A 24,377-nucleotide genomic window follows, 5' to 3' on the forward strand; every position below is an offset into this window, starting at 1 on the left:
GTACAGTATGATATGTACAGTAAAATTTCTTGCCCAGAGGGACTGGGGGGGGGAGGGCATTCCTCTTCTCCATCGAAATAAGTCACTGACACCCTAAATTCCCTTCCTCAACTAAAAGGCTCACTGTCACCCTAAATTCTCCCTACTTGGTGCTTAGCCCGGGGGTACCACCTTTCACATCGAATTTGAAAGCTGGGGAGGAGAAGGAAAAGGGGAGAGTGGAAGGCGAGGAGACGGCACGCGCGCACTACGAGGAGGCGGCGCGGATGCGTCGCCGCGCTGCGGCCACAAGTCGGCGTATGACGCCACAGACATGCCCTCCCACTACCTGCACGGGAAGAGTTAGCCATTGGCGATAAGGGAAACGATAAAGTCGACCTGACTCCAACACCCGACGACAAAGCGGCAGCGGCGTGACGTCAGCACGTCAGCCGGCAAGGCGAGGCGGGGCGGGGCCAGCTTCAGTGTCGGGTCTCGCGAGGGCTGGCCTCACTTCTCTGCGCGCGGTGGGGGCAGAGCTGGGCTACGCGGTTCCCTGCCCGTTGTCTCCGGCTTTTCGGGGTCGCTGCCCGGCCCTGTCGGCTCCCTCACCCTCGCTGCTGCCCAGGATGTATCACAACAGCAGCCAGAAGCGGCACTGGACGTTCTCCAGCGAGGAGCAGCTGGGGCGCCTCCGGGCCGACGCCAACCGCAAGTTCAAGTGCAAAGTGGTGGCAAACGGGAAGGTTAGTGCGCGCCCCGGCACCGCGACCCCTCGGGTCATCGGCCTCGTCCGGTGTTGGGAGCCCGAGGCCCGCCGCACGCGCCTGGAGTCGCGAAGACCTGAGCTCACACCGAGCCCCAGAACCTCAGCCGACTGAGTGACCTTGGGCGAGTCCTTTACCGCTTGTCTGCCTCGGTTTCCCCGTTTGTAAAGTGAAGATAACACTATCTTTCTTTCCCAGGGCTGGTATGAGGATCAAATAAGCCATCTGTACACTTTGCGAACCTTAAGGCGCTGTAGAAATATAGGCTGACTTGTTATTTTTGGAGACCTAAGAGCCGGGAAGCAACTTAGACAAGCCACAGCCCCAGTCTTTACCAAATAGGAACCGAGGCCGTGAGAGGTTAAGTGACTTGCCTCGGATCACAGAGCTAGACTCAAATCCAAGGTTCAGGGGCAGTCTTTATTTGTGAAGGGTTGGGTTTGTTTTTTTTTTTAATTAATGGTTGTGCCTTTTACATTGGTAGTGGGTCAGTTCTATACTAGAAGAACTCGGACTCGAAATTGACACTCGAAATTGAGGCTAAAGGTTGTGGAATTGTGTAGTGTTTTTCTTACATAGAAGTAGATCTTGGGCTGCCACAGCCAAGAAATGCTTACCTTGTGACCTACCAACTGGTGAAGATGCTAGGTGTTGGAGATACAAAAACTGTTGAAACAGTCCCCACATTCAAGTAGCTGACATCCCACCAGGGAAGACAGCAGATGGATATATAGGCAGGTACTAAAAATAACAGGTAATTTTGAGGGGAAAGTGCATAGGAGCTTGAGCTGAGTCTTTAAGAGGATTCAGGATACAGAGGTGAGAAGGAAAAGCCTTCCAGGCATGGAACAACAGCCAGTGTAAAGGCACAGAGATGAAATATGTGTAAGAAACAGCAAGAGGATGACCGGTATGGCTGGACTGTGAAGTCTTGGTGTGGTGTAAGGTGTAGTAAATTAAATCCTAGTATCTCCTTCCCTTCTTGTCAAATGCATATAAAGAATGTCACTATATTTCACCGTTACTCAAAAGTATTCCACTTCACTAATTGGAAACTCTTCCCCCTCTCTGACTATAATTAACTATCCTTCTACTTTTCGTAAGCCTCACCCATTCAAAATCTATTATTTGCCTTCATTAAGCTCTCCAGTCCCTCAGTATTTTCTCAGGCCATTACCCCTCACTGACAACCAGTAGTAGCTTTTTTAACTCCACCTTGTCTTCTGCTCTAGAATCTCCCACTCTATCCTCCTTTCCCCTAGTCTCTGACAAAGAGGTGGCTTTTTGCCTTGCCAAAGCCAGCCTTTCTAATATGTGTGTCATTGATCCCATTCCCTTCAGCACATTGGCATCCTCAGTCATCCTTAATCCCCTTCCCCTTCTTCAGTCTCTCCTTATCTACAGCTTTCAAATAGACCTCTTTTAAAAAATTACTAGATCCTACCAGCACCTCATGCTATTGTCTCGAATCCTTCGTTTTCAGCCAAGCTCCTTGAAAAAGGTATCTGCATTCATTGTTTCCACACTTCTGAGCCCTTTGTAATCTGGCTTCAAACTTCATCACTCAGCTGAAACTTCTCCCTCCAGAATTGCTAATGATTTTATAATTGCCAAATCTGATGTGGTCTTTTCTTAGTCCTGTTCCTCACCCTGTCTACTGTATCTGGCATTGTTAACAGCCCTCTCCTCCTGGATAGTCTCTTCTTGATCCCCCTCCCCCACCTCCAGACTTTAATCACCAATTGCTTAGGACCATTTCAAGCAGGATTTCCTGGTGACATCTCAAACATGTCTAAAACTGAACTCATCATCTCTACATATCCTTCCTTCTTCCAAACTTCCCAGTTTTCTCTGAAAGACACAACTATCCTTGCTGTCCCCCAGGTTTGTAATGTCAGCTTTATCCTTGACTCCTCACTTTCCTTTACCCCAAGTATCTAAGCAGTTGCCAAAGCTTGATGCCATCCAACCCCTTCTGTCTACTCACACAACTACCACCTTAGTTTAGGCCCTCATTACCTATGACAAGTGTTACCAAATCGATTGGGTAAGTGAGATAAAGGACTTAAGGATAACATCGAGGTTGTGAACATGGTTGACTGAAAGGATGATAGGGCCCTTTGTAGAACTTGAAAGTTTGGAAGATGCCTGTAGGTTTTGGACATATTGTGTTTGAGGAAACTATAAGACATCTAATTCAAAATGTGGGCACGTCATTCAGATCTGGAGCTGAACTAAAACCTTGGGACTGGATATGTAGATCTGTTCATGTTCTCTGTAGATACGCATTGAAGCTGATGAGTGTAGTGGTTAGGACACTAGACAGGAAGACCTAGGTTAAAATCCTGCATTACACACTGGTATAAAATGAGGAGTTTGGATTCAGTGTTTTTTTTTAATTTTATTTTTAATTTATGGAATAAAATAAGTATTTCCATAATGTAGTACAATAAAAGATGATGATAGGTGAAACTACAAATCTACTATGTACGACTTGCTGCTCCTTTCAAATATACAACAAAATTCTCCTTTATATTTTTTTCCCTTTTTCCCCGCACCCTAGAGATGGTTACCATTAGACACAATTATATATATATATATATATATATATATATATATATATTATATATATATATGTATTATTCTATACATACTTCTGTTTATCATTTCTTACTTTGGATGCAGATAGCGTCTTCATATGTCCTTTATTGCTAATTTGAGTATTTATAATAGACAATTCACTGGCTTCTTAAGGTCCTTTGTAGCTCTAATCCTGTCTTATCCTATGACTCCATATCTAGTGCTCTTTCCACTATACTGTACTTTGCACTATACATTCTCTTCCTGCTTACTAGAGAAATTAGTATTTGTTGTAAAGAGACATGGGTTAGGCATTGTGCTGCTATTTCATTGGGATGTGTGCAGTTTGATGTTGATCTTGGGGAAAAGAATGCTGGATGCTTTAATTGACTGATTAACTTTTTTCTTGAAGGTTCTGGCAAATGATCCAGTCTTTCTTGAACCTCATGAAGAATTGGTAATCTGCAAATATTATGAGAAAAGACTATTAGATTTCTGCTCCATATTTAAGCCTACAATGCCAAGGTCTGTGGTGGTAAGTTATGAGCAGGGTGGGTAAAGAATAATGCTTAAAACCAAGTTTAGGTCAAATCAGATAACTTCTAAACTCTGAACTATCCCAACTCAGTATTTTCTAAATCAATATTATATTCTTTGCTCAATATTTATACAAAATATCATTTCCACATATGTATATAATCAGTGTTGATGTCATTCTTGTGCTCAGCCATAAAAGACAAGGTTATAGGTACCATACATTGACTTTGAACTCTTCATGAAACCTGAATTCTTCTTTTTCTCTCAGTATCAGAAGTTTTTTCCTGACCCAAACCATGTTTCTCATTAATCTTTGAAAGCTGTAATCCTGTGATACTTTTTTGTGTGGAAACCAGCCCCTGTCTATTTACAACCCAACCTGGTGATGTCATCCCTTCCTATAACAAGGACCTTCAGACCATGGCTTCTTCCTGCCCTTCTCCCCATGAAAAATTTTTTTGAATTACATTGTTTTTATTTTTTATATCTTGTATTCTCCCTTATAGAATATAAGCTCTTTGAAAACAGAAACTTTTGTTTTTCAACTTTTTCTTCATTACCTGACACAGTGTTTAGCATGTAGTAGGTGATTGATTCCTGTTTGTTGATTGATTGATATATTTGTCCTTATCAGTTAAGAGCTCCTAAATACTTCTGAACAATGACTAGTCTAATAAGTTGAATCTAATAGAATATAAAATGCCCTTCAGATGGATAAACTTAGGCACATTGAAACCATGAAGCCCACTGAAAAAGACAGCATGCATATTATTTTATCTCTTTTACAAATAATGTGCTATTTCTTCAGAACATACTAAATAAAAGTATTCACAAGTTCTGATTCAAAGAAGTTTGTGGCAGACTTTTTAGATATCCTGAGATCTAGATGTCTCTTTTTCCTTGAAAGCAGTAAATGTTTTGCTAATATACTATCCATATGTACTCTTCTCATTACTCTGTCTGCATGTAAGTCAGGTAGAAGCATGATACATGCATAATCTTGTTGAGGGATTGTGAATTCCTCAGATAGTAAGGACTTGAAGAGAGATTTGCCATATTTTTAGATTTGATGACAACCTGATACCAAAACTAGCATCCTACTACAACATAAGATTTTGGAAAAGTGGGAATGACAGCACATGATCTTTCAAGTATATAACTAGAATTTTTCAATTTAGTAAATTACAGAATTTGAATTGAATAGTATCTCAAAATCTATCTAGTACTTGAAAAATAAGCCTCTCAACAACATCTTTAACAGGTGGTCATCCAGCCCTTATTTGAAGGCTTCCAATCATCAATGAGCCCAATACCTCTTCATTTATAGCTCATTCTAGTTTTGTATAGCTATGATCATTAGGTAGTTTTCCTTATATCCAGCTTAAATTTGACTCTACGGCTTCAACGTCATTACTATTAATTTTGTCTTTAAGAAGGATCTTCCATTTTGGAGCTTTTCATGTTGCCTTTATGGTAACTTCTGTTATTATTGAGGATGAGAATGATGATGGTTGACGTGCTGTTTTCAGGTTTGTGAAGCATTTTATGTACATTATCTCATTTGATCCCATTAGTTTTGAATGAATACCAATGAAAAGTTCATCTTAATAGTATGCCTTGGGTTCAGAGGGGTTTTTTTCCCCCTTATAACTATAAAATGACTGTAGCAGATGAGCTGACGTGTGAATATTGTTCAGTTAGTATTTACTAAAGAGTGATAGACAAGCAAACAAAAATAAATATATTTTTAGATTTTATGATGATTTAACTTATTCCTGGATTACTCTCTGTTATACATGTGGGGAGTTGGGAGTGATGATGTTGTTGATTAATTCAGTTGTGTTCAATTCTTTGTGACCCCATAGATTATAGCACACCAATACTATCCATCAGGCTTTCTTGGCAAACAGAGGTTAAGTGACTTGCCCTGGGTCACACAGCTAGTAAGTATCTGAGGTCAGATTTGAACTCAGGTCTTGCTGACTCTAGGCCCAGCCACTGAGCCATCTCATTAAAATAAATTAATTAAAATAATAACTAATAAAAATACAAAAATATATTAATATATAATAAAATAATAATAATAAAATAAGTAAATTAGAATAAGAGGAAGGTTGTGAACTATTTAAATTCATGGATTGTTTGGACTATATATTTTTAAAAGAGCCATTCATTGGCTATGGGATCTTTTGGTTATTCAGAAATTTTTGTTGTTGTGGCACTGCCTGCATTCCAAATAATTCCATTTGTACTGATCAAAACCTTAACTAATTTGTGATGTTTTATTAAAACTTAGTTGCATGACTATAACAAATATTTTCTTTAACTTAGGGTACAGCATGTATGTACTTCAAACGTTTTTACCTCAATAACTCAGTGATGGAATATCACCCTCGGATAATAATGTAAGTAATAAACATAGTACTTTTAAATTCTTTATTTGTCTAGTTGATTATTTTAATTTAGGGAAAGTTTTTTTAATGTAAAACTCACTCATTGAATTTTCCAACCTACCATATTTTTAAAAGTTTAAATGTATGGAATTGCTTTTTCTTGTAGGCTCACTTGTGCATTTTTGGCATGCAAAGTAGATGAATTTAATGTGTCCAGCATACAGTTTGTTGGAAATCTTCGGGAGAGCCCTCTCGGACAGGAAAAGGCACTTGAACAAATTTTGGAATATGAACTCTTACTTATTCAGCAGCTTAATTTCCACCTTATTGTCCACAATCCTTACCGGCCATTTGAGGGTTTTCTCATTGATTTAAAGGTAAGTCTGATAATTCAGAAGTAAACTAATACAGTGTTCTGTTTATGGTATATCATTTAATATGAAAAGATATTATTTAAAATTATCTTTTAGTTAAAAGCATATAAGTATCAATATCAAGAGTTACTTGAGCTATATATAAATTAGAATCTCTTTAGTTTGGAATCCTTATAGTGGGTCTATTTTCAACCTCTTCTAAGTTTATGTATTTATTAAGAAATATTAGAAGAACCTTGTCATAATACAGGAAAGTTAACAAACAGCCTTTAAAAGAAAGCCCTCTGTATTGTATCACAAAGTACAACTGTGCTATATCTTAACTTAACTACATTAAGGACCACAGTCTCTAACTTCTAGATAAACTAGATGATGATTTGGCTAATTACCCTTTTGCCTCTTACAAATAGAACTTCAACAGGAATGCATCTTTGAATTATTGCAGAGGAATTGGCAAAGACCTTGGTGGGTTCTGGGGGCAGTCTGACCCATCAAGCATTAGCTCTTCTTAGGGCCTCAACTGACTGTCTTGAAACCTAAGAGAGATTTTTGATATGCAAAATTTGATACTTTGATACGAAAAAGTTTTGTTGGTGCTCTGGTCTCTTGAGGTCAGCCAGTTTTAATATTTACATCAAAGGGAGTTTTGGAGTCATAGATTGAGCATAATAGTTGTCGACATCTGTAGATTTCCTAAAAGTCTTTTTTTGTTGGCATTTGAGGAGAATTGGCAAGTCTTCATCAACCCAAAATTAATTTCAGGTCACTCCTTCTTAGAGGCCAACCTTAAGATGATAGTAACATAGTTAGTCTCATTCATGTGCTCATGTGTCCATGTTGGTGGAGTGGATAAAGGACTAGTCTTGGAGTCAGGAAGACAGATTCATATCCTATATCTGATAATTATTCTTTGTGCGACCCTGAGCAAATGACATCATTTCTCTGAATCTCATTTTCCTCATCTAGAAAATGAGAATAATTATAGGGTTGTTTCTGAAGATCAAATGACAGAACTTACATAAAGTACTTTGCAAACCTTGTAATGCTGTATATACCTGAACTTTTGTATTTTATATGCTGTGATACTCTTGTCCATTGTATAAAACTGGTGACATTTGCTGTAGAACAAAGAGAGCTGTGTCAGGATCTTTGGTATTATCCTGCCTTCTCAGTGCCCTTTACCCATTCATTCCTTTTAATGTGACACAAGGGAAGGGTAAATGGAAGTAAAGGATCAATTATTTTGCATCCCATTAGGGAAAATGGCCGGCATAACATCTACTTTTCAGAAGACATCCTCCTGAAAGTATACTATTCAGAAGAAGCCAATTTCTCAAATTATTCATCTGTTCTAAATAAAATATTTTACAAGTATTACATGTTGGTCTTTTTTTCTGCCTTAGGGAATAGTAGTGTAGGAAGCTGGCAAACTGCTAATACATTTATAGACCTTAGTGATTTGTTCTTTGCCATTTTCTAATAGAACATACAGTTTTACATGGGAAATTTATTAGATTGTTTATCATTATTAAGCACAAAAATAGTGCTTCTTTAATAAGTATTTTCTTTTAATATGATTTAAAACAAACTATTTAATCCCTGCTCTTTTCTTTTTAGACTCGTTATCCAGTACTAGAGAACCCAGAAGTTTTAAGGAAAACAGCTGATGACTTTCTTAATAGAATTGCTTTGACAGACGCTTACCTTTTGTATACACCTTCACAGATTGCTCTGACTACCATTCTATCCAGTGCCTCCAGGGCTGGAATAAACATGGAAAGGTATAATTTCATTTTATGTTTTAGGTATACCCTTTGTCATTTTTTTTTTTGGCTAGGCATTGGGTTAAGTGACTTGCCCAGAGTCACGCAGCTAGTAAGTGTTATGTGTCTGAGGCCAGATTTGAACTCGGGTCCTCCTGGCTTCAGGGCCAGTGCTCTATCCACTGTGCCACCTGCCACCTAGTTGCCCTGACCCTTTGTCATTTTATTACCACTGATGGAGACCCTGTTTTTTTTTGTTTTGCTTTCAAAGTGCTGTTTTAAAGTTTATCAGTTCATGCCCCTGAGTTTAAGGGTTGATCTAATAATATAATTTTTTTTAAAGTGGAACAGACAATCAAGTGATTGAATCTTTTCCCAAAATTCTCTAAAAATTAAAAAAAATATTCTTTGATCGAAGCTAATTCATTGCTATCCTTTCACAGCTCTGTGGTATGGAATATATAGGAATTGTTTCACTCTAGAGTTTTAGGAGAGGCATTGCGTGTGTGAAGGGTAACCATATGTAAGTTATATACTGGCTGCTGGGTGGCACAGTGGATTTAGAGTTCTGGGCTTGGAGTCTGGAAGACTTGACTTCAAATTCTGCTTTAGACTCTTAATAACTGTATGACCCTAGGCAAGTAACTTAATCTCTGTGTGGCTCTACTTCCTTATCTGTAAAATTAGGATAATAATAGTACCTATTTCCTCAGGATTATTGTGAAGATGAAAAGAGATAGTAATTGTAAAGTGCTAACACAATACCTGGAACATAGTAGGTACTTTATAAATGCTGGCTATTATTGTTATATTAATACCTTATTATTAACCTGAGGATAAAGTTTGAGCAAAACTGATCACTCAAGACATTTGCAGCATTCCATGTTAGCATTCCCACACCTCGGCAAAGAAGGGGAGGAAATACATTTTCTTATTTCTTTCTCAAGGACAAATTCGTTCATTCTAATTATACAGCATTCAGTGTCATGGTTTTTGTTTTCAATTTTTGGAGATTCTATTGCCATTGCTATAATCATTGTATATATTGTTTTCCTGGTTCTGCTTATTTTGCAATTACCAGTTCATATGTCTCCCCATGCTGCTCTGAATTCCTATCCATCATTTCTTATGGTAATATAGTAAAATTCTATTATGTTCATGTTTTAGCCATTTCCCAATCAGTGGGCATCTGTTTTGTTTCCATTTCTTTGCCATTACAGTAAGTGCCCCTACAAATATTTTGGTATATTTGGGACCTTTATTTCTGTCTTTGACCTCCTTCAGGTATATGCCTACCAGTGGGATCTCTGGGTAAATGCGTATGGACATTTTAGTTCTTTCCTTCATCTAATTGTAATGGCCTTGCAAGATGGTTGGACTAGTTCATAGCTCCTCCAGCAGTATGTTAATGTGCCTGTCTTTTGCAGCCCTTCCAACATTGACTATTTCTGTCTTGTGTCATATTTGCTGGATAGCGACATCAAACCTCTGTGTTGTTTTAATTTACCTTTCTCTTATTGTCAGTGATATGAATCAGTATTTCATATGGTTGTTAATAATTTTCAATTCTTTTGAGAACTGTTCATATCCTTTGACCGCTTATTCATTGAGGAAGGTTTCTTAGTCTTATATAGTTGTGTTAGCTGCCTATATATCTTAATCTCAAGTCCTTATAAAAGGTACTTGATGCAAAAGCTTTTCCCCCCCAATTAATAGCTTTTCCTTTTATTCTAGATGCTTTGATTTTGTTTATGCAGCTTTTCCATTTTAAGTAATCAAAATTTTCTGTTTTACCTTTTGTGATTACTTTTGACCTTTAGGTCAAGAACCCTTGCCATAGCTGTTAGAGATATTTTATTTGGTTCTCTTAATTTTTTATGGTGTGATCTTTAACATTTAGATCATGTATACATTTTAAACTTGCTGTGGTATATGGTGTATGATGTTGGTCTTATGGTGCTTCTACAGGATAATGTGTTTCATATTCCAAATAATTAATTTATAAAATTGAGGAATATCTGAATGTTCAGTTCTGCTACGCAGTGCCATATGGAATTTGGAAGGAAAATACTGTTATAAACTTTTTTTTTAATGCCCAACAAAAGTATAGTAGAATTTTTAAATATTATTTAGTTTACAAAGTTTTTGGATTGTAAATTAAGTAGCAGAAGCATTCTAGTTACTTTTCATCATTTCTTTCCTTTGTACTTTTTCTTCTGTTATCTTCCACCATGTGTTCATGATGCTGGTCCTTTCCTTCCTTCATTTTTTTTTCATTCTTCCATGTCATTATTTAGGTCTGCATTTATTCTTTGTTAGTCTCTTTTCTTGGGCTTTTTTGCTTACCTGTGTTTATGCTTTTATCTTTAAAAGCTACAATTTGATAATTTAAAAAAAACACACAATTGATGTGTAATTGTAAAGCAGTGGAAATTCTAATTAGCCTTCTGTTCTAAGCAAAAAACAAAATTAATTCTGAAATTATGCTATGTAGGTATTTTTTATTACCTGCATATTGTTAACATACATTTAAACTTGAATGTCAGGGTAAAACAATGTCTCTGGTCACTGACATGCATGATGTGTTTTGCATACATGCATATACATGTATGTTTGTGTGTATGTGTGCATGTATGTGTAGAGATATAGAGATATATATATATCTCTATATCTCTACACACACACATATATAAATAGTAAGTTTTCATGGGGTAAATGAATGCTCTGAATGAGTAGGAATATTAAAGAGGAAAAAGGGAAGGACAAAACCTAATATTCTTGGTATTCCACTTTTTTCCTTTGTTAAGATTTATAAAATGTAAAAAATTATTTTAAACAATTGTGTAATAGGATATTAATTCATTTGGTAAAGTAGTAGATAGAGACCTAGGCCTGCTGTCAGGAAGATGTTGGTTCAGGTCTGGCTGCTGGTAAATGTTGTTTACGTGGCCCTGGACAAGTCACTTCTCTTTATTCCAGATAGCTTTCTAAGACTAGATATCATACAAGTTGCCAGTCTGCATTGGTGGAGAGAGTTTCTATACTAGTTATTTCCCCCACCATGATGAAATTACAGTCTATTATCAGAAAATCTTTTGTCCATGATAATCCTGGTGCATTTTATTTCTAGCTCTCATATTTTGGTTATTTTTAAAATGTTGCAATCTTTTTTGTTTTGCGAAGAACAGAAATTGATTTCTTATAGTTGCTATATATCTTTCAGAGATTAGGGGCTTTAGCAACATTAGTTTTCTGATATTTCAAATATCATAGCGTAATTAAAATTAGGACAGAATAATGGTATACTTGCCCATCATGATGAAGGTGACAGAAGATTTTGCCTCTCATGGGTTCATGATCTATTCAATAATAATTGCAAATTATTAACAAAAAGATTAGTTTGTAATTTTTTTCCCCTTTTTTTTAGTTATTTATCGGAAAGTCTTATGCTAAAAGAGAATCGAACCTGTTTGTCACAGTTATTAGAGACAATGAAATGTAAGTAAAGAAGCTTTTTGAGGGCATACATGTTACAACATGGTATTTTCTATTAATCTTGACTGAACTACATTTTTTCTTAAGGCATATGCATATATCCTACAAAGTTACTTAGATTTGTAATTATCATATGCAGGCATAAAATATTTATTTGTGGCAAACAAAAGGCACATAAATAGAAACACTTTCCATTACAGATAATAAATATGGAATTAGCTTCAGAGATTGTATATGCTGAAAATACTGTTGAAACAACCTGAATAAGTTGTGTTCAAGATAAATTTATATATATAAATTCATAGAATCAAAATTTCAGAGCTCAAAGGGACCTCCAAGGTTGATATATACCTGAACATAAATAGACATTGAGCCCCTCTAAGGAGACAGAACTTTCTACTTCCCCAAGGTAGCTTATGCCATCTTTGGATAACTATAATTGTTAGGAAGTTTTATTGCATTAAATCAAAATTTGCCTCTCTGGAACTTTAACTCATTGTTCCCATTTCTGCCATCTGGAGCCAAACAGAGTAAATTTAATTCTTCCTCCACAAGATATCTCTTAAATTAATTTACAGATGGCATTAAGAGCAAGCTGCCATACTATATAAAGGCTCCAAAAAGATTTTGACGTGTTAGAACATTGGACTGAATCTAATGAAATTAAGTTTAATAAATGTTATAAATGTTGAGTCTGATACTTGTGAAGTCAGTTTTTTGAACCCCGATGCAGGATGTTCTCTGCTGTATTTTTGAAAAAGATCTCTGAGGGGGTTTACCAGTCAACAATGTGATGTGGCAGCCATCAAAATTAACACTGTCTTGGACTGTATTATAAAAGGCTGAGCTTTCAGGAGCAAGGAGATAGGCCCTTTGTACTCTAATCAAACCAAATCTGGAGTGTTATCTTCAGTACCTGATGTCACTGTAATTTGGGAAAGACATTGATAAGCTAGAGAATTTCCAGAGAGGGAAACCAGAATGGTGAAGGTCTTTGGGTCATTTGAGTATCTGTTGAAGGAGCTGGGAGTCTGTAGCCTGGAGAAGAGAAGATCTGATAGCCTGTGTTCAAGTACTTGAAAAGACCTTCTTATGTTCTGTTAGGCTTCAAGGGCCAGAACCAGGATCAATGAATGAAAATTGCAGTGAGGCAGATTTAGGATCAATGTCAGGAAAAATTTGCTAGAAACCAGAGCTGTCAAGGAGTGGAATGAGCTGCCTTGGGAAATAGTGAGCATCCCTTCACTGGAGGCCTTTAAGCAGAAGCTAGGTGACCAGGTGTTACGTTATTGTAGGTATTCTTTCTCAGATATTAGTTGAATTAGATGATTACTGCTATCCCTTCTAAAATTCACTGATAAATACTTGAAGGCATCCATCATGTTTCTCTTTCCCAGACTTAACATTGGCATGACCTCTGTAATGAACAATATGCTTCCTAAAATTTGACCTTTGGAATCAAACCCATACTCCAGGGGAGTCTAAGGAGGGCAGCATAGAGAGAACTATCTCTTCATTCTAAATACTTTATCTCAATAAAGCATAATCATTCAATAAGCAAGGCCCTATGATGTGCCAGGCAATGTGCTGGATATCTGGGATACAAAGATAAAAATGAAACTGCCCCTGGCCAAGTAGAGCTTATTATATTAAAATCTCATTAGTTTTTTGACTGCCATGTCACACTTCTCATTGGTAATTGAACTTTCCATTCTCTGAAACCCCCAAGTCTTTTTTCAGAACTGCTGTCTGAAGGTTGCTTCCCTTATCTGTACTTGTGAAGTTGATTTTTTAAAAAACTGAAATGTAGGTGTTAACCTTTACAACGCTCTGTAAAATGGCATTTTATTAGTTTTGTCCTAGTGCTTTAGACTGTGTAAATCTTTTAAATTTCTATCATCTACAGTATCAACTGTCTCCTGGTTTTTATATCATCTACAAATTGATATGTATCTTCAGCCAAGTTACTGATAAACACCATAGAGTCAAGGGTAGAGAACCCTGCAACATTCCACCTGAGATTTTCTTACAAACTGCCATTCACCCATTTGGGTTTGGTTATTCAGTGATTTCCACATCTGCCTAATTGTATTACTATCTAGACTACATTTTTCTACCTTGCCCACAAAAGTAACAAGAATGACTTTGTGAAATGCTTTGCTGAAATCTGGGCAAAACAAGTCTGTTAAGGAACAGAGAAGTCACTGAATTCAAATAGTTCTCTATCCCTTCCTTGTCCTAGTAAAATTTTTTATTTGTAAAGAGGTTGGAAAAACCATTAAGAATGATTTTCAGAAGAAATAAGTCTGATTTTAGATCCTGTTGTTCGTTGATCCCTCCACTAATAGGTCCTTAGAAGGGTAGCAGTTAGCCTGTCCATCAGTAGTCTCTTCCTTTGAGAGGGAGCCCTCTCTTCATACCTAAGAGTCCTTCTAAATCCATGAGAATGACTCAGGTTGGGAAAACAGTTGGGGAAGGATAAGAAATAAAAAAGCTTTATTCTTTATTCATCCAGCATTATTGAGGACCTGCTATGCTCAGGTACCTGTGTGAGGTACTTTGGTTATCTCAAGATGAATATGAGATAATGTGAGTGGAAGGAGAAGAGTAATTGACCCCACCTGGAGTCATCAAACCTAGCTTCTAGTCCCAGTTCTGCTGCCTAAGAAACTGTTACAACCTTAGGTAAATTAGTTACCCTCTCTAAACCCATTTCCCCATCTGAAAATCCATGGTCTTAAACTAGGTAAGTTCCTGCTCTTAAGAATATGAATGTTCAAAAATATTTATATTCAGTAAACTCACAGTCAGCAGACATTTATTAAATGCTTATTGTGTACTAGGGACTGCTATAGGACCTGGAAGAGATAGAAAGTTTAGAAATAAGGAGCAGACCACAATCTCATGGAATGTCTAGTAGAGGTGAGACAATTAGCTGTAATAGATAATATTATGCGCTAAGTGGGTTGGAGAAATAGAAAAGTCCAAAGGGGAACTAACGGTTAACAGACACCTAAGTGCCCTAGCATGTGGCACCAGACATACAAAGAAAAGAGAAATGGTCTCTACTTCAAGAAGTTTATATGTCCTAATAAAGGGATATAACATACACACAGATAATTCAAGATATTTTGAAGAGGGAACAAGCACTAATACGGAGAAGGATCAAGAAAGGCTTTTCTAAGGGTTCTAATGGGTAGAGATGATGGAGTGCATTTCAGACATGGGGGAAAAACTGGTTTGATTTACACAGTGGTAGGAGATGGAATGTAAAGGTGAGGGAACAGTATATCTGGAATGTAAAGTGCCTAAAAGGGAATAATAAAGCTGTGAAGATAGAAGCTAGATTGTGGAAGACCTTAGATGTCTTAGAGCCAGTAGGGAGCTACTGAAGAACATTTTTGATCTGGTAGTAGCATGGGTCTAGTGGACAGTGAATAATGTAAGTTTGTAGTGGACCCAGTTGACAACATTTACAAAACCTCCTTCAGCTTGGATTAGAGGGAAGCTGGTAAAAAGTACTAGGAGCCAAGGAACAGGTGGTGGGGGATAGTGCAGAATTCGACTAATTCTGGGATCAGCATTGGGAAAGGGAGGCTGGAATGTGGATAGACAGATCATAGTGATGATCAAGAATAAAGTTAGGAGCATTGAAGATGGAGAGTGATGGAGAAAGGCAGTAGATTATGATCAGCAAGGAGATTTTGAATTCAGGCATAAAGGTCAGAGGGTGATGGTCAGGTCTGTGCCCCAGTCCATGAGAGCTGAGTAACAGTCCTTCCAAATTTCTCAGACATTGGACCAGATTAGCCTGATATAATACGGGGATTTTTGAAAGTCCTTAAATTTTTTGAGTTTGAAATTGGTTCAAAGTGAATATTGGTATGTTATTGTTGGCATCTATAAAGCCATATATCTCTGAGAATGTTATCTTATTAAGTTATAGATTTAATTTTCAGTTTTATTATGTAAATCAAGTTACCAATTAATCTTTTTGTACCTTGTTTACTACTGACCCTCGGTTGATGTTGGAGCTTTTACATACAGATTGGTCAAGTTGAGTTGTAAGTCTTTGGTTGTACCACTAGAGGGTTCACTTTGAAAGTGAACTATGATTTTGATTCTATAGATTTAGGAATCATTGAATTGTAAAATTGGAAAGGAGCTTGGATGATTAGACTGACATTTTCCTTTTAGAGAGGAGGGCAACAGAATGTTGTTGTTCTGAAATATATATATTTTCACCCCAGATATATTTTAAAAATTGAAACTTGTGAAAATACAGTATGTTCTTTGAAATAACATGTTTGTTTGAAAAAGAAATTACATTGGGTCAAAATTATTATCCTAGATAATGTTTGAATTCACATAGTGACTTAATTGAATGTTTTATTTGTTACGTAAGTGGATGATAAACTAATTAAATCTATAGATATGTATAGTTGACTCTGGAACACTGGAACTGGATGTAGACCCAAGGGTTCTCCCACACAATAAATTCTTAAGGGGTTTATGTAATCCTTTTTTTTTCCCCCCTAGCTAGAGTCTGTTTAGCAATATGGAAGAATTTGATTACCCACAGAGTTATTGCTGGAGTTATTTGCCTTTATTCTAAAATATTTTTTTTAATAATTTTTTTTAAACTTAGAAATCATGTAATTCCTGATAAAATTGCTACCTTTAGTTAAAGGTGTAGAGAACATTCTTCCCAATGATTTTTCCAATTACTTTCTTTGGGGAAAAGAACCCTCTACCCCAGATTGTCATCTATGTATAATGTATATTACTGTACTAGGTTGCTGGACTATATTCTGTGCACAAAGATAGTAGTGCCTCATCCTCTCAGTTGAGTGTGTGCTTTGATTTCTTTTTCCAAGTGTAGTAATAAGTTTGCATTGATCCTTTAACTCTTTTATTCATTCTATAAAATAACCTGCTAGAGTTAGAGGTGTGCAGTCTGTGGCAGTGAAACAGAGAATAGTAATTAACCCACATAGAATTTAAACCCATAAACCTGAGATGACTCGCCAGAGTATTAGGCACTTATCATTGTGTTATTGTGCATCAGATTATGCTAAAACATGAACCATAAAACTTAGGAATTAGGATTATTTTTAAAGGTAGGAGAGACCTTAGATTAGAGATACATTTGTTGTGGATTTTATCCACTTCCCTTAATTTACAGGTTAGAAACCTGAAATCCAGAAAAGTAACAGGCTTAAGGCCACACAGCTAGTTAATGACAAAGAGATGACAGAATTTAGGTCTCTTGGTTCTTGTCCCTCCTGAACCTTGTGATCTTTGTGCTGTATCCTCTGTATCCCTTTACCTCTAGGGCTAGAAGACAAACATAAAAACCTATTGCATTTACCTTCAGGTGTCTTTTGAGTAGTTCTCTGATTATTGGGTAGAGTTGGAAAAGAACATCTTTGCTCAGCACAGGGGCTAAAGACAGGGAGCAGAAGTAGTTTTTATATGTTGGGACAAGAGTTTCATACTGAAGAAATGTCAACAGAAGATGAGATGAGTGTTGGGGAGTGGGGCAAAGAGCATGGATTCTACATAAAGATGCTTTTGAGGGGATAGGCTTGGACCCATAATTTAGCAAGAACTATAAAACAATACTAAATATAGTGTATGTACATATCTATATGTCTGTGTATGTATAATATAAACAACTACAATTTAGTCTTAATATGTAATGATAGTTGCCATTTCCTGATTTGGGTTGATAAATGTAAGAATGTTATTTGCTGGATTTTGGTACAGTATAATGTGAAGTTTATTTCAGCTTTTGGTTTTGAAAGCATGAGATATTATTGAAACAGTCATTTTCTGTAAAAGATTATTCTTGTTTTTTCTCACTTTTGGCAATGGGCTTTCTTCTGTTTAAGTTTAACTGCTTTTGTATCTCCACAGGCATGAAAACCTTAGTAAAGAAATATGAACCACCAAGGCCCGAGGAAGTTGCTGCCCTAAAGCAGAAACTAGAGAAGTGTCACAGTGCCGAACTTGCACTTAATATAAATATGTAAGTTATTGTGAGGATGTTCATCAGGAACACCGATGTTGGAGTTGTACTTTACTTTAGAATCAGTCATTTAAATTTTTCTATGTAAGTGTAACATTACATATTACATTTTTTTTTTGTAAATTGGTAACGCATGGGCCAGGGTATAACTATGTTTATAGTTTGTAGGTCAGCTTTAATCTTTTAATATTCACTAGAGATTGTGATACGGGCCACTACCAGACATTACTGTATTGGGAACGAAGGTGAGAGAGATGTACCAAAATGCAATTATTTCTTTTAGCTTTTCTGCCTAGAGGTAGTTTTGTGAAGAGGGAAATTCTGCAAAATTTTCTTTTGTGGAAAGATTGGGGAGATAATGGAGTGCCTGTCATTGATTTGGATGTTGAGTTTTAAAGTCTGCTGTCAGTGTTTGATCTTCTTTCCAAAATGAAAAATCTTTTCAAACATCACTTTGTCACTGTAGAAGGCCAGGTAAGTGTGGGTGATTGGTTTGGGGCTGAGAATGATAAATTGTCATAATAAAACATGCAGAGACATTAACATTTCTGAAGTATTTTAGGTGGAATTCTTAATTTACAATAGAGATTAAGCTTTCAATCTAATTTCAGTTCTTTGTTGGATTTTAATCACTTAATTTGAAATTATTTGGGTTCTTGCTCACATCAGAGGTAATGAATATTTGCTACATGGATAATTACTGATGGAAGCATTAGTGAAGTGAAAGGTAGAACTGATAACTTTTATCTCAGATCACTTATATGTGACTGACTTTTACTTTCCACTGTGTAGTTACGGATTGGTGCAAATTCATGATACATTAAAATATTGGTGGGATGGATACACACACACATCTGTACTTATAGCCAGAGTTATTAAAAATTCTCAATTCAGCTCAGAAGTTTAAATTTGTAGCTTATCTCTTCTGCTTTTTTAATGACAAGGAAAAAAAATAGAAGGGATTGTGGAGAAATAGCACAACACTCCAGAAAAGTATTTGTAGAATTGAGTAGAACCTGTCCCTAATAGGTTTTGTAGTGGGCTCACATAACTTTGCCCTTAGCTACTCTTATGTTAGTTATCTTAGCTGTGGAATTGAATTGACTCCTCCAAAGCACCTAATAGGTAATACACATTTTTTCATTTTTATCCTCCAAGCCTTATTTTTTGTGCTTTTGAAAAGATTGTACATTTTACTCATAGAACACATTGAGATAAGATACATATATATATATATATAATTTTGTTATTTTACTGAAACATAATTTATGAGTATTTTTCTTTTAATTTAGAAAGAAGAGGAAAGGCTATGAAGATGATGAGTATATCTCAAAGAAATCTAAGCTGGAAGAGGTTAGTATTTTTAAAATAGTTAATATTTAATTTTAATTTAATTTAATATTTTTAAATATTATTTTTTAAAAAATAGTTATTCTCATTATATAATACCACTTTGTTCATGCTTTGTGGTTTGGGGCAAGGCCCAAATAACAGATTACAAGCAAATAGGGAAAGATATGTATGCTTATTTAAACATCTTTATTTCAGATGTTGTTTTATTTAATGAACAACTCAACCATCCCTCTCCCTTCAAAACAAACAAAAGGAGAGAATATTTCTATATACAAAGTACAACAGGAAAAGTGGGTTATGTGTGAAACTATGAATCTACTATGTACAATTTGCTTTTTCATAAAAGCACATAAGAAATTTGGCATGTTACTATCAAAGTTGTCCTGCCTGTCTCCTTTCTTGGGAACACTCTGCACTTCTCTGCATTTAAAAAATGCTTCATTGACTGCCTTTTTTAATTCTGCTCAAATTCCTCCTTACCTCTGTAAAAAGAAGACAAAAATAGTCTTTGGAACAAATAAGCATGGGCAAACAAAACAGAATTTCATACATCAAACATGTCTCCCCAAACATGTCTTGTATTGCATTTTTAGTTCATTATCACTCAGTCACAATGTGCTTTTTTTGAGCAATTTTTTTTCCTCACTTTTTTCTTCTAAGTCTCCTCACATATATTCATGTCATGCTACTGCAGGGTAAGGATCTTCGCCTCGGTTACACATGATCTGAAGAAACTGCCTAGGATTGATTTTTTTTTTTAAAAATTGTTAGTATTAAGCACAACTGCCAACTGTGCTATCTGTTTTTCTGTTTAGTAAAGTTAGGTATTTGTTAGGTTGTTGTAAAAAGCAGCATGACAGGTCCAGTGGTTAGAGAGCTGGCCTTGGAGTCAGGAAGATCAAGGTTCAAGTCCCTCCTCTGACCTATATTTGACTGGGCAAGTCACATAACTTTTCTTGCAGTGTTATAGGCAACTCTTTTAAGACCATCAGTTGTAAAGCAGGTGCCAGCCTACTTATGCTGCTCATTATACTTATGAAATCACAGATCAAGTACCAAAAAATTGTGTGCCAGTGAGTTTGATGATCTTTTTTATCTGAACCTATAATTTAATTAGTATAGGAAATTCCCCTACAAATGCAGATCAGCACTTGTTCAGCAACTTCGAATTTTGGAAGCTGGATATAAATGCTCTTCTTCCTGACTCCAGGTCCAGCACTTTATCCTATCTACCATGTCCGGTAGCTGCCTCTTAATAAATTGTAGTAGTTCATTTTTAAAACCATTAAATACCTCTTATATGTAAGAGACTATAAGTAAAAGCTGGCCCTGCAGAGATAAGTAAATGTAATAGATGAACTGTTCTTAAGGAGCTTATAATCAGATGGGTTGGAAGAAGCATGTTTTGAGACATACTACTAAAGTAGGAGTAACAATGACTTAATTATCAAGAAGTTAGATGTGAGATGGGATGTGAGCCAGAGGAGAGGAGAGACTGGGCTTAGGAAGAATTGGCAAGACGATGGTGTCATTAATAGGAAAATTATGGCAAAAGGCAAGTTTTTATGGGGAAAAGCTGAATTCAGCTTAAACATGCTGAATTTGAGGTAATAAATAGCCAATTTAAGGTACCTAACAGGTAGATGGAGAAAAGAGACTCTAATTCTTTGGAGAGTTTTGGAGTAGATAGATAGATTTCAGTGTGAGATGCATAAAGGTAGCAATTGGAGCCTTGAGAACAGATAAAGTCATTAAGGAAAGGGTATGAAGAAAGTCATTGAGGACCCAGACAGAACCCTAGGAAACGCCTACATTTAATAGAGCAGGAGGAAAATTAAGGACCCACCAAACGAGAAGGAGCAATAGTGATGGAGGAAGAAGAGCCATAGTAGGTAAGACGGCCAAGAAGGAAGGCGTAATCAACATTGTCAGGATGCCAGGATAAAGGGATGAGTGGGGGACCATTTGATCTAATGGTCAAGAGGTTCTTGGATTTTCTTACGAACCTAAGAGAAAGCATATATGGAGAGCATTTGGGCAAAGAGCAGAGGAGATAAAAACAAGTACTATAGATCACCCGAGAAAAAGAAGAAATAGAAGAAAATTAGCAGACCTGACTCAGAGGTGTTATGTAATAGTGAAGGGACTTCAGTTAGATAGATTTGTCCTGGAGTTATTTATCAGAAACTGAACAACAAATTTATTAACTTAATGATAATTTTATCCTTCAAAAGGGTGATGAAACCAAGAAGGGAGAGCTTTTCTTCTGGATTTGATTGTCAGTAACCATGGGAAATTGGTGAGGGAGGAAATGATGGGAACCTTGGAGGAAGTAACCACCACCTTGGAGTTTGTGATAGAGGAAAGCCAAAAATGTTCTGAGTTGCACCCCGTATTTGAAGACAGCAGACCTTAGTTCTTTAGCATTCAGAAGAAGGGTGTGTAGGAGCCCATAGTGTAAAGTTGTTTAGAGCAGCCCTTCTTAAACTGTGGGTCATGATCCTAAATGGGGTCACAAAAAATTGGGCAACTGTAAAAGGTTTCTGAACACACAATGACCAAAAAGTAACTAAAAATCAATGAATTTTGAGTTGTGAATTTCTGGCAACACTTGCCCATTTTACATCATGCAGTCTCACTGCCGCCTTGGTTCTAAACACCAAGCATGCCCACTTTTGCATTGCAGATGCCCTCAGGTCACAAAACGCGAACTCACCTGCCTAAAGGCTAAAAGGGGTCTTGAGTGGAAAAAGTTTAAGAGGCCCTGCTTTAGAGGAGGTAGGTCCAGAAGGGATGAGAAGCTCTCAGATGTGAAATTCTGAACACCCAAAGAGTCATTTCTACTGAGGAAGAAAAAAAGGAAGTTGTCTCAAGGGAACTATTCTGTATGCACAGGCAGCTCAACAACCAATGTAGAATTAAAAGACAAGGACAGAAAGTAAGAAGAATAAAAAAAAAAAGTCACCATTCTTTAAAAATAGCATCAGGAGTTCTAAAGCTCAGATTGAGTTGAGGCTACTTAGGAAGACTAAAAACAACAAACAGGGTTTGAATTTTTTTTAAGCTCTTGGGGAAAGAGGAGCTTCAAATAAGAGATAGTACTGTAACTCAGTGGATGGGACAATAATGACAAAAATAGCTGTTCAATTCTTGTATTTTATTTGTTCAGAGATCATCATCTTTGAACTGGAAAGGGTAGGACAGTTATGGCTGATAGAGAATTGATACCCAAGGACAAATCATGTAAAGAGAGCACTTGGCTGTTCTCAGTGAATTCCAGTAACCTGCTTTAAATAAACTGCATCAAGGGGCTACTGAAAGAACTGGATTAAGCCATTATCAGTTGTCTTTGAAAGACTGATGAACAAGGGAGATGTTGCAGGAATGAAGAAGGTAAATGTCCCGATTTTTTAAAAAAGAGAAAAGAATAGAATTTGCAAACCATAGGTCTTGACTGATTCTGGACAAAAATTCTACAGCATATTAAAAAGGTGGTTAGTTAACCATCTAGGAAAAGAAGTGTTTACTACAAAATTCCAGCATAGCTTTGTCAAGAGCAAGTTATACCAACTTTTATTTCCTTTGTGGACAAGGTTACTTGTGGATCTAATTTATTTAGATTTTGGCAACGTATTTGCTAGTTTTTGATATTCTTGTGGAAAAGGTGGTTAACCACCTAGAGTTTGTACTTAGGTGGATTTGGAAGTTGTTGAATGGTAGGAGCCAGTCATTTTTAATGGTTTGATGGGAACTTACTGATTTCTGGGATCTGTGCTTGGCCCCGTGCCTGTTTAACCATCAGTGGCTTAGATTAAGGTTTAGACTAAATATCAGTTTGCAGATAACCTAAAGATGGTATAGGCACAGGCTAGAACATTGGGTGGAATTGAACATGAAATTTAATAGGAATCCATATGTTGTCTTACAACTTGTGAGGTTGATTTTTTTTTTCTTGTAAGTATAAAATGGGGGAAGTGTGGCTGAAAAGGATTTAGTAGTCTTAATGGATTCTGTGTTCAAATGACTCACCATGTGATGTCAGGGTATGTTCAAACAGGCATGATGTCCAGGAGTAAAGAGGCAATGGTCCCACCTGCTCAGTCATGTTAGTAGTGTTGTGCTAACTTCTGGGTACCCAGTTTTAAGGACATTATTTAAAATGTTCAGTGGCCTTGAGTTCTGTCATATGAGGTTTGGTTGAAGTGTTTAAAAGCCTGAAGAAAAGACTTAGGGTGAATATGCTAGCTGTCTTAGATTATTTGAAGGGCTATTACGCGGAAGGATAGTTTTGGCTTTTTACAGAAGGTGAGAAGTACAATTAAATAGGTACATGTTGCAAAGAGGCAAATTAAAAGAACGAACTGCTTCAGGAAGTAGTGGATTCTGTCTTTGGAGGTCTTTCTACAAAGGTGGGATTACCATTTCTTGGGTGTTTTAGAGGCGATTTGGTGGTCATTTAAGTTCTTTTTAATTCAAGTTGTGAGATCATTGGTGAACTTAAATTTTTCACTAGTGTGTTGGGACAACTTTCTCAATTAGAAGGCATGAGAATGAAGGATTACAGAAATTCCATTGTTTGCTCAAAATTTTGTAGCAAATATATTTGTTTCTTAACACAATATGCTCTTTTTTCTTTTCAGGAAGAATGGACTGATGATGATCTTCTAGATTCCTTATAACTTTATGGGTGTTACCAAAAGTGTTACGTTGGAACATTTAAAGTTAACTCCTGAGTTCTTTATTGTAAAGTTTATCACCTCTGCTGAGAGACAGGGTTTCTTTATCTTGGATCAAAAGTGTGAAATAACTCCCTTTCATTAAACTTTTTCTATTTATGGTACTTTTTCATTGACTCTTTTTTTGGGATAGATGGGTTTTATATGAAGTGAAATACTCCCCAAATTCAAGCACATGGTATGGATAAGCTGACTATCTTCAATAATACTAAACTTAAGCTGTAGTTTACTTAGCATACATTGTTTCTCAAAGACAAAAAAAATATTCAAATAAAGAGAAATAACCTGTCTTCAGAATAAAATGATATTCTAGTAAAGGATAAGACTAACTTATCATTAAAGACTGTACCATTCTCTCTGCCTGCCAAG

General features: G+C 36.5%; 1 protein-coding gene across 1 annotated transcript; it reads left to right on the forward strand.

Moving 5' to 3' along the window:
- The first annotated feature begins 457 nt into the window (after window positions 1-457).
- Window positions 458-24,112, forward strand: CCNH (cyclin H). The gene is made up of 9 exons (XM_021008060.2): window positions 458-725; window positions 3,739-3,861; window positions 6,195-6,268; window positions 6,423-6,633; window positions 8,248-8,411; window positions 11,821-11,891; window positions 17,808-17,919; window positions 19,212-19,272; window positions 23,913-24,112. The coding sequence occupies exons 1-9, from the start codon at window positions 609-611 to the stop codon at window positions 23,949-23,951; spliced, it is 972 nt and encodes a 323-aa protein (XP_020863719.1). The 5' UTR covers window positions 458-608; the 3' UTR covers window positions 23,952-24,112.
- The last annotated feature ends 265 nt before the right edge of the window (window positions 24,113-24,377 follow it).

Source organism: Phascolarctos cinereus, unplaced genomic scaffold, assembly GCF_003287225.1.
Source record: "Phascolarctos cinereus isolate Bilbo 61053 unplaced genomic scaffold, phaCin_HiC Scaffold_4;HRSCAF=312, whole genome shotgun sequence".
In the NCBI taxonomy this organism is placed as follows: domain Eukaryota; kingdom Metazoa; phylum Chordata; class Mammalia; order Diprotodontia; family Phascolarctidae; genus Phascolarctos; species Phascolarctos cinereus.

Coding starts and splice junctions, on each gene's coding strand:
- CCNH (XM_021008060.2), top strand. CDS start 609: ATGTATCACAACAGCAGCCAGAAGCGGCACTGGACGTTCTCCAGCGAG. Junction 17,920..19,211: donor CTTGCACTTAATATAAATAT/GTAAGTTATTGT, acceptor CTTTTAATTTAG/AAAGAAGAGGAAAGGCTATG. Junction 19,273..23,912: donor AGAAATCTAAGCTGGAAGAG/GTTAGTATTTTT, acceptor TTTTCTTTTCAG/GAAGAATGGACTGATGATGA.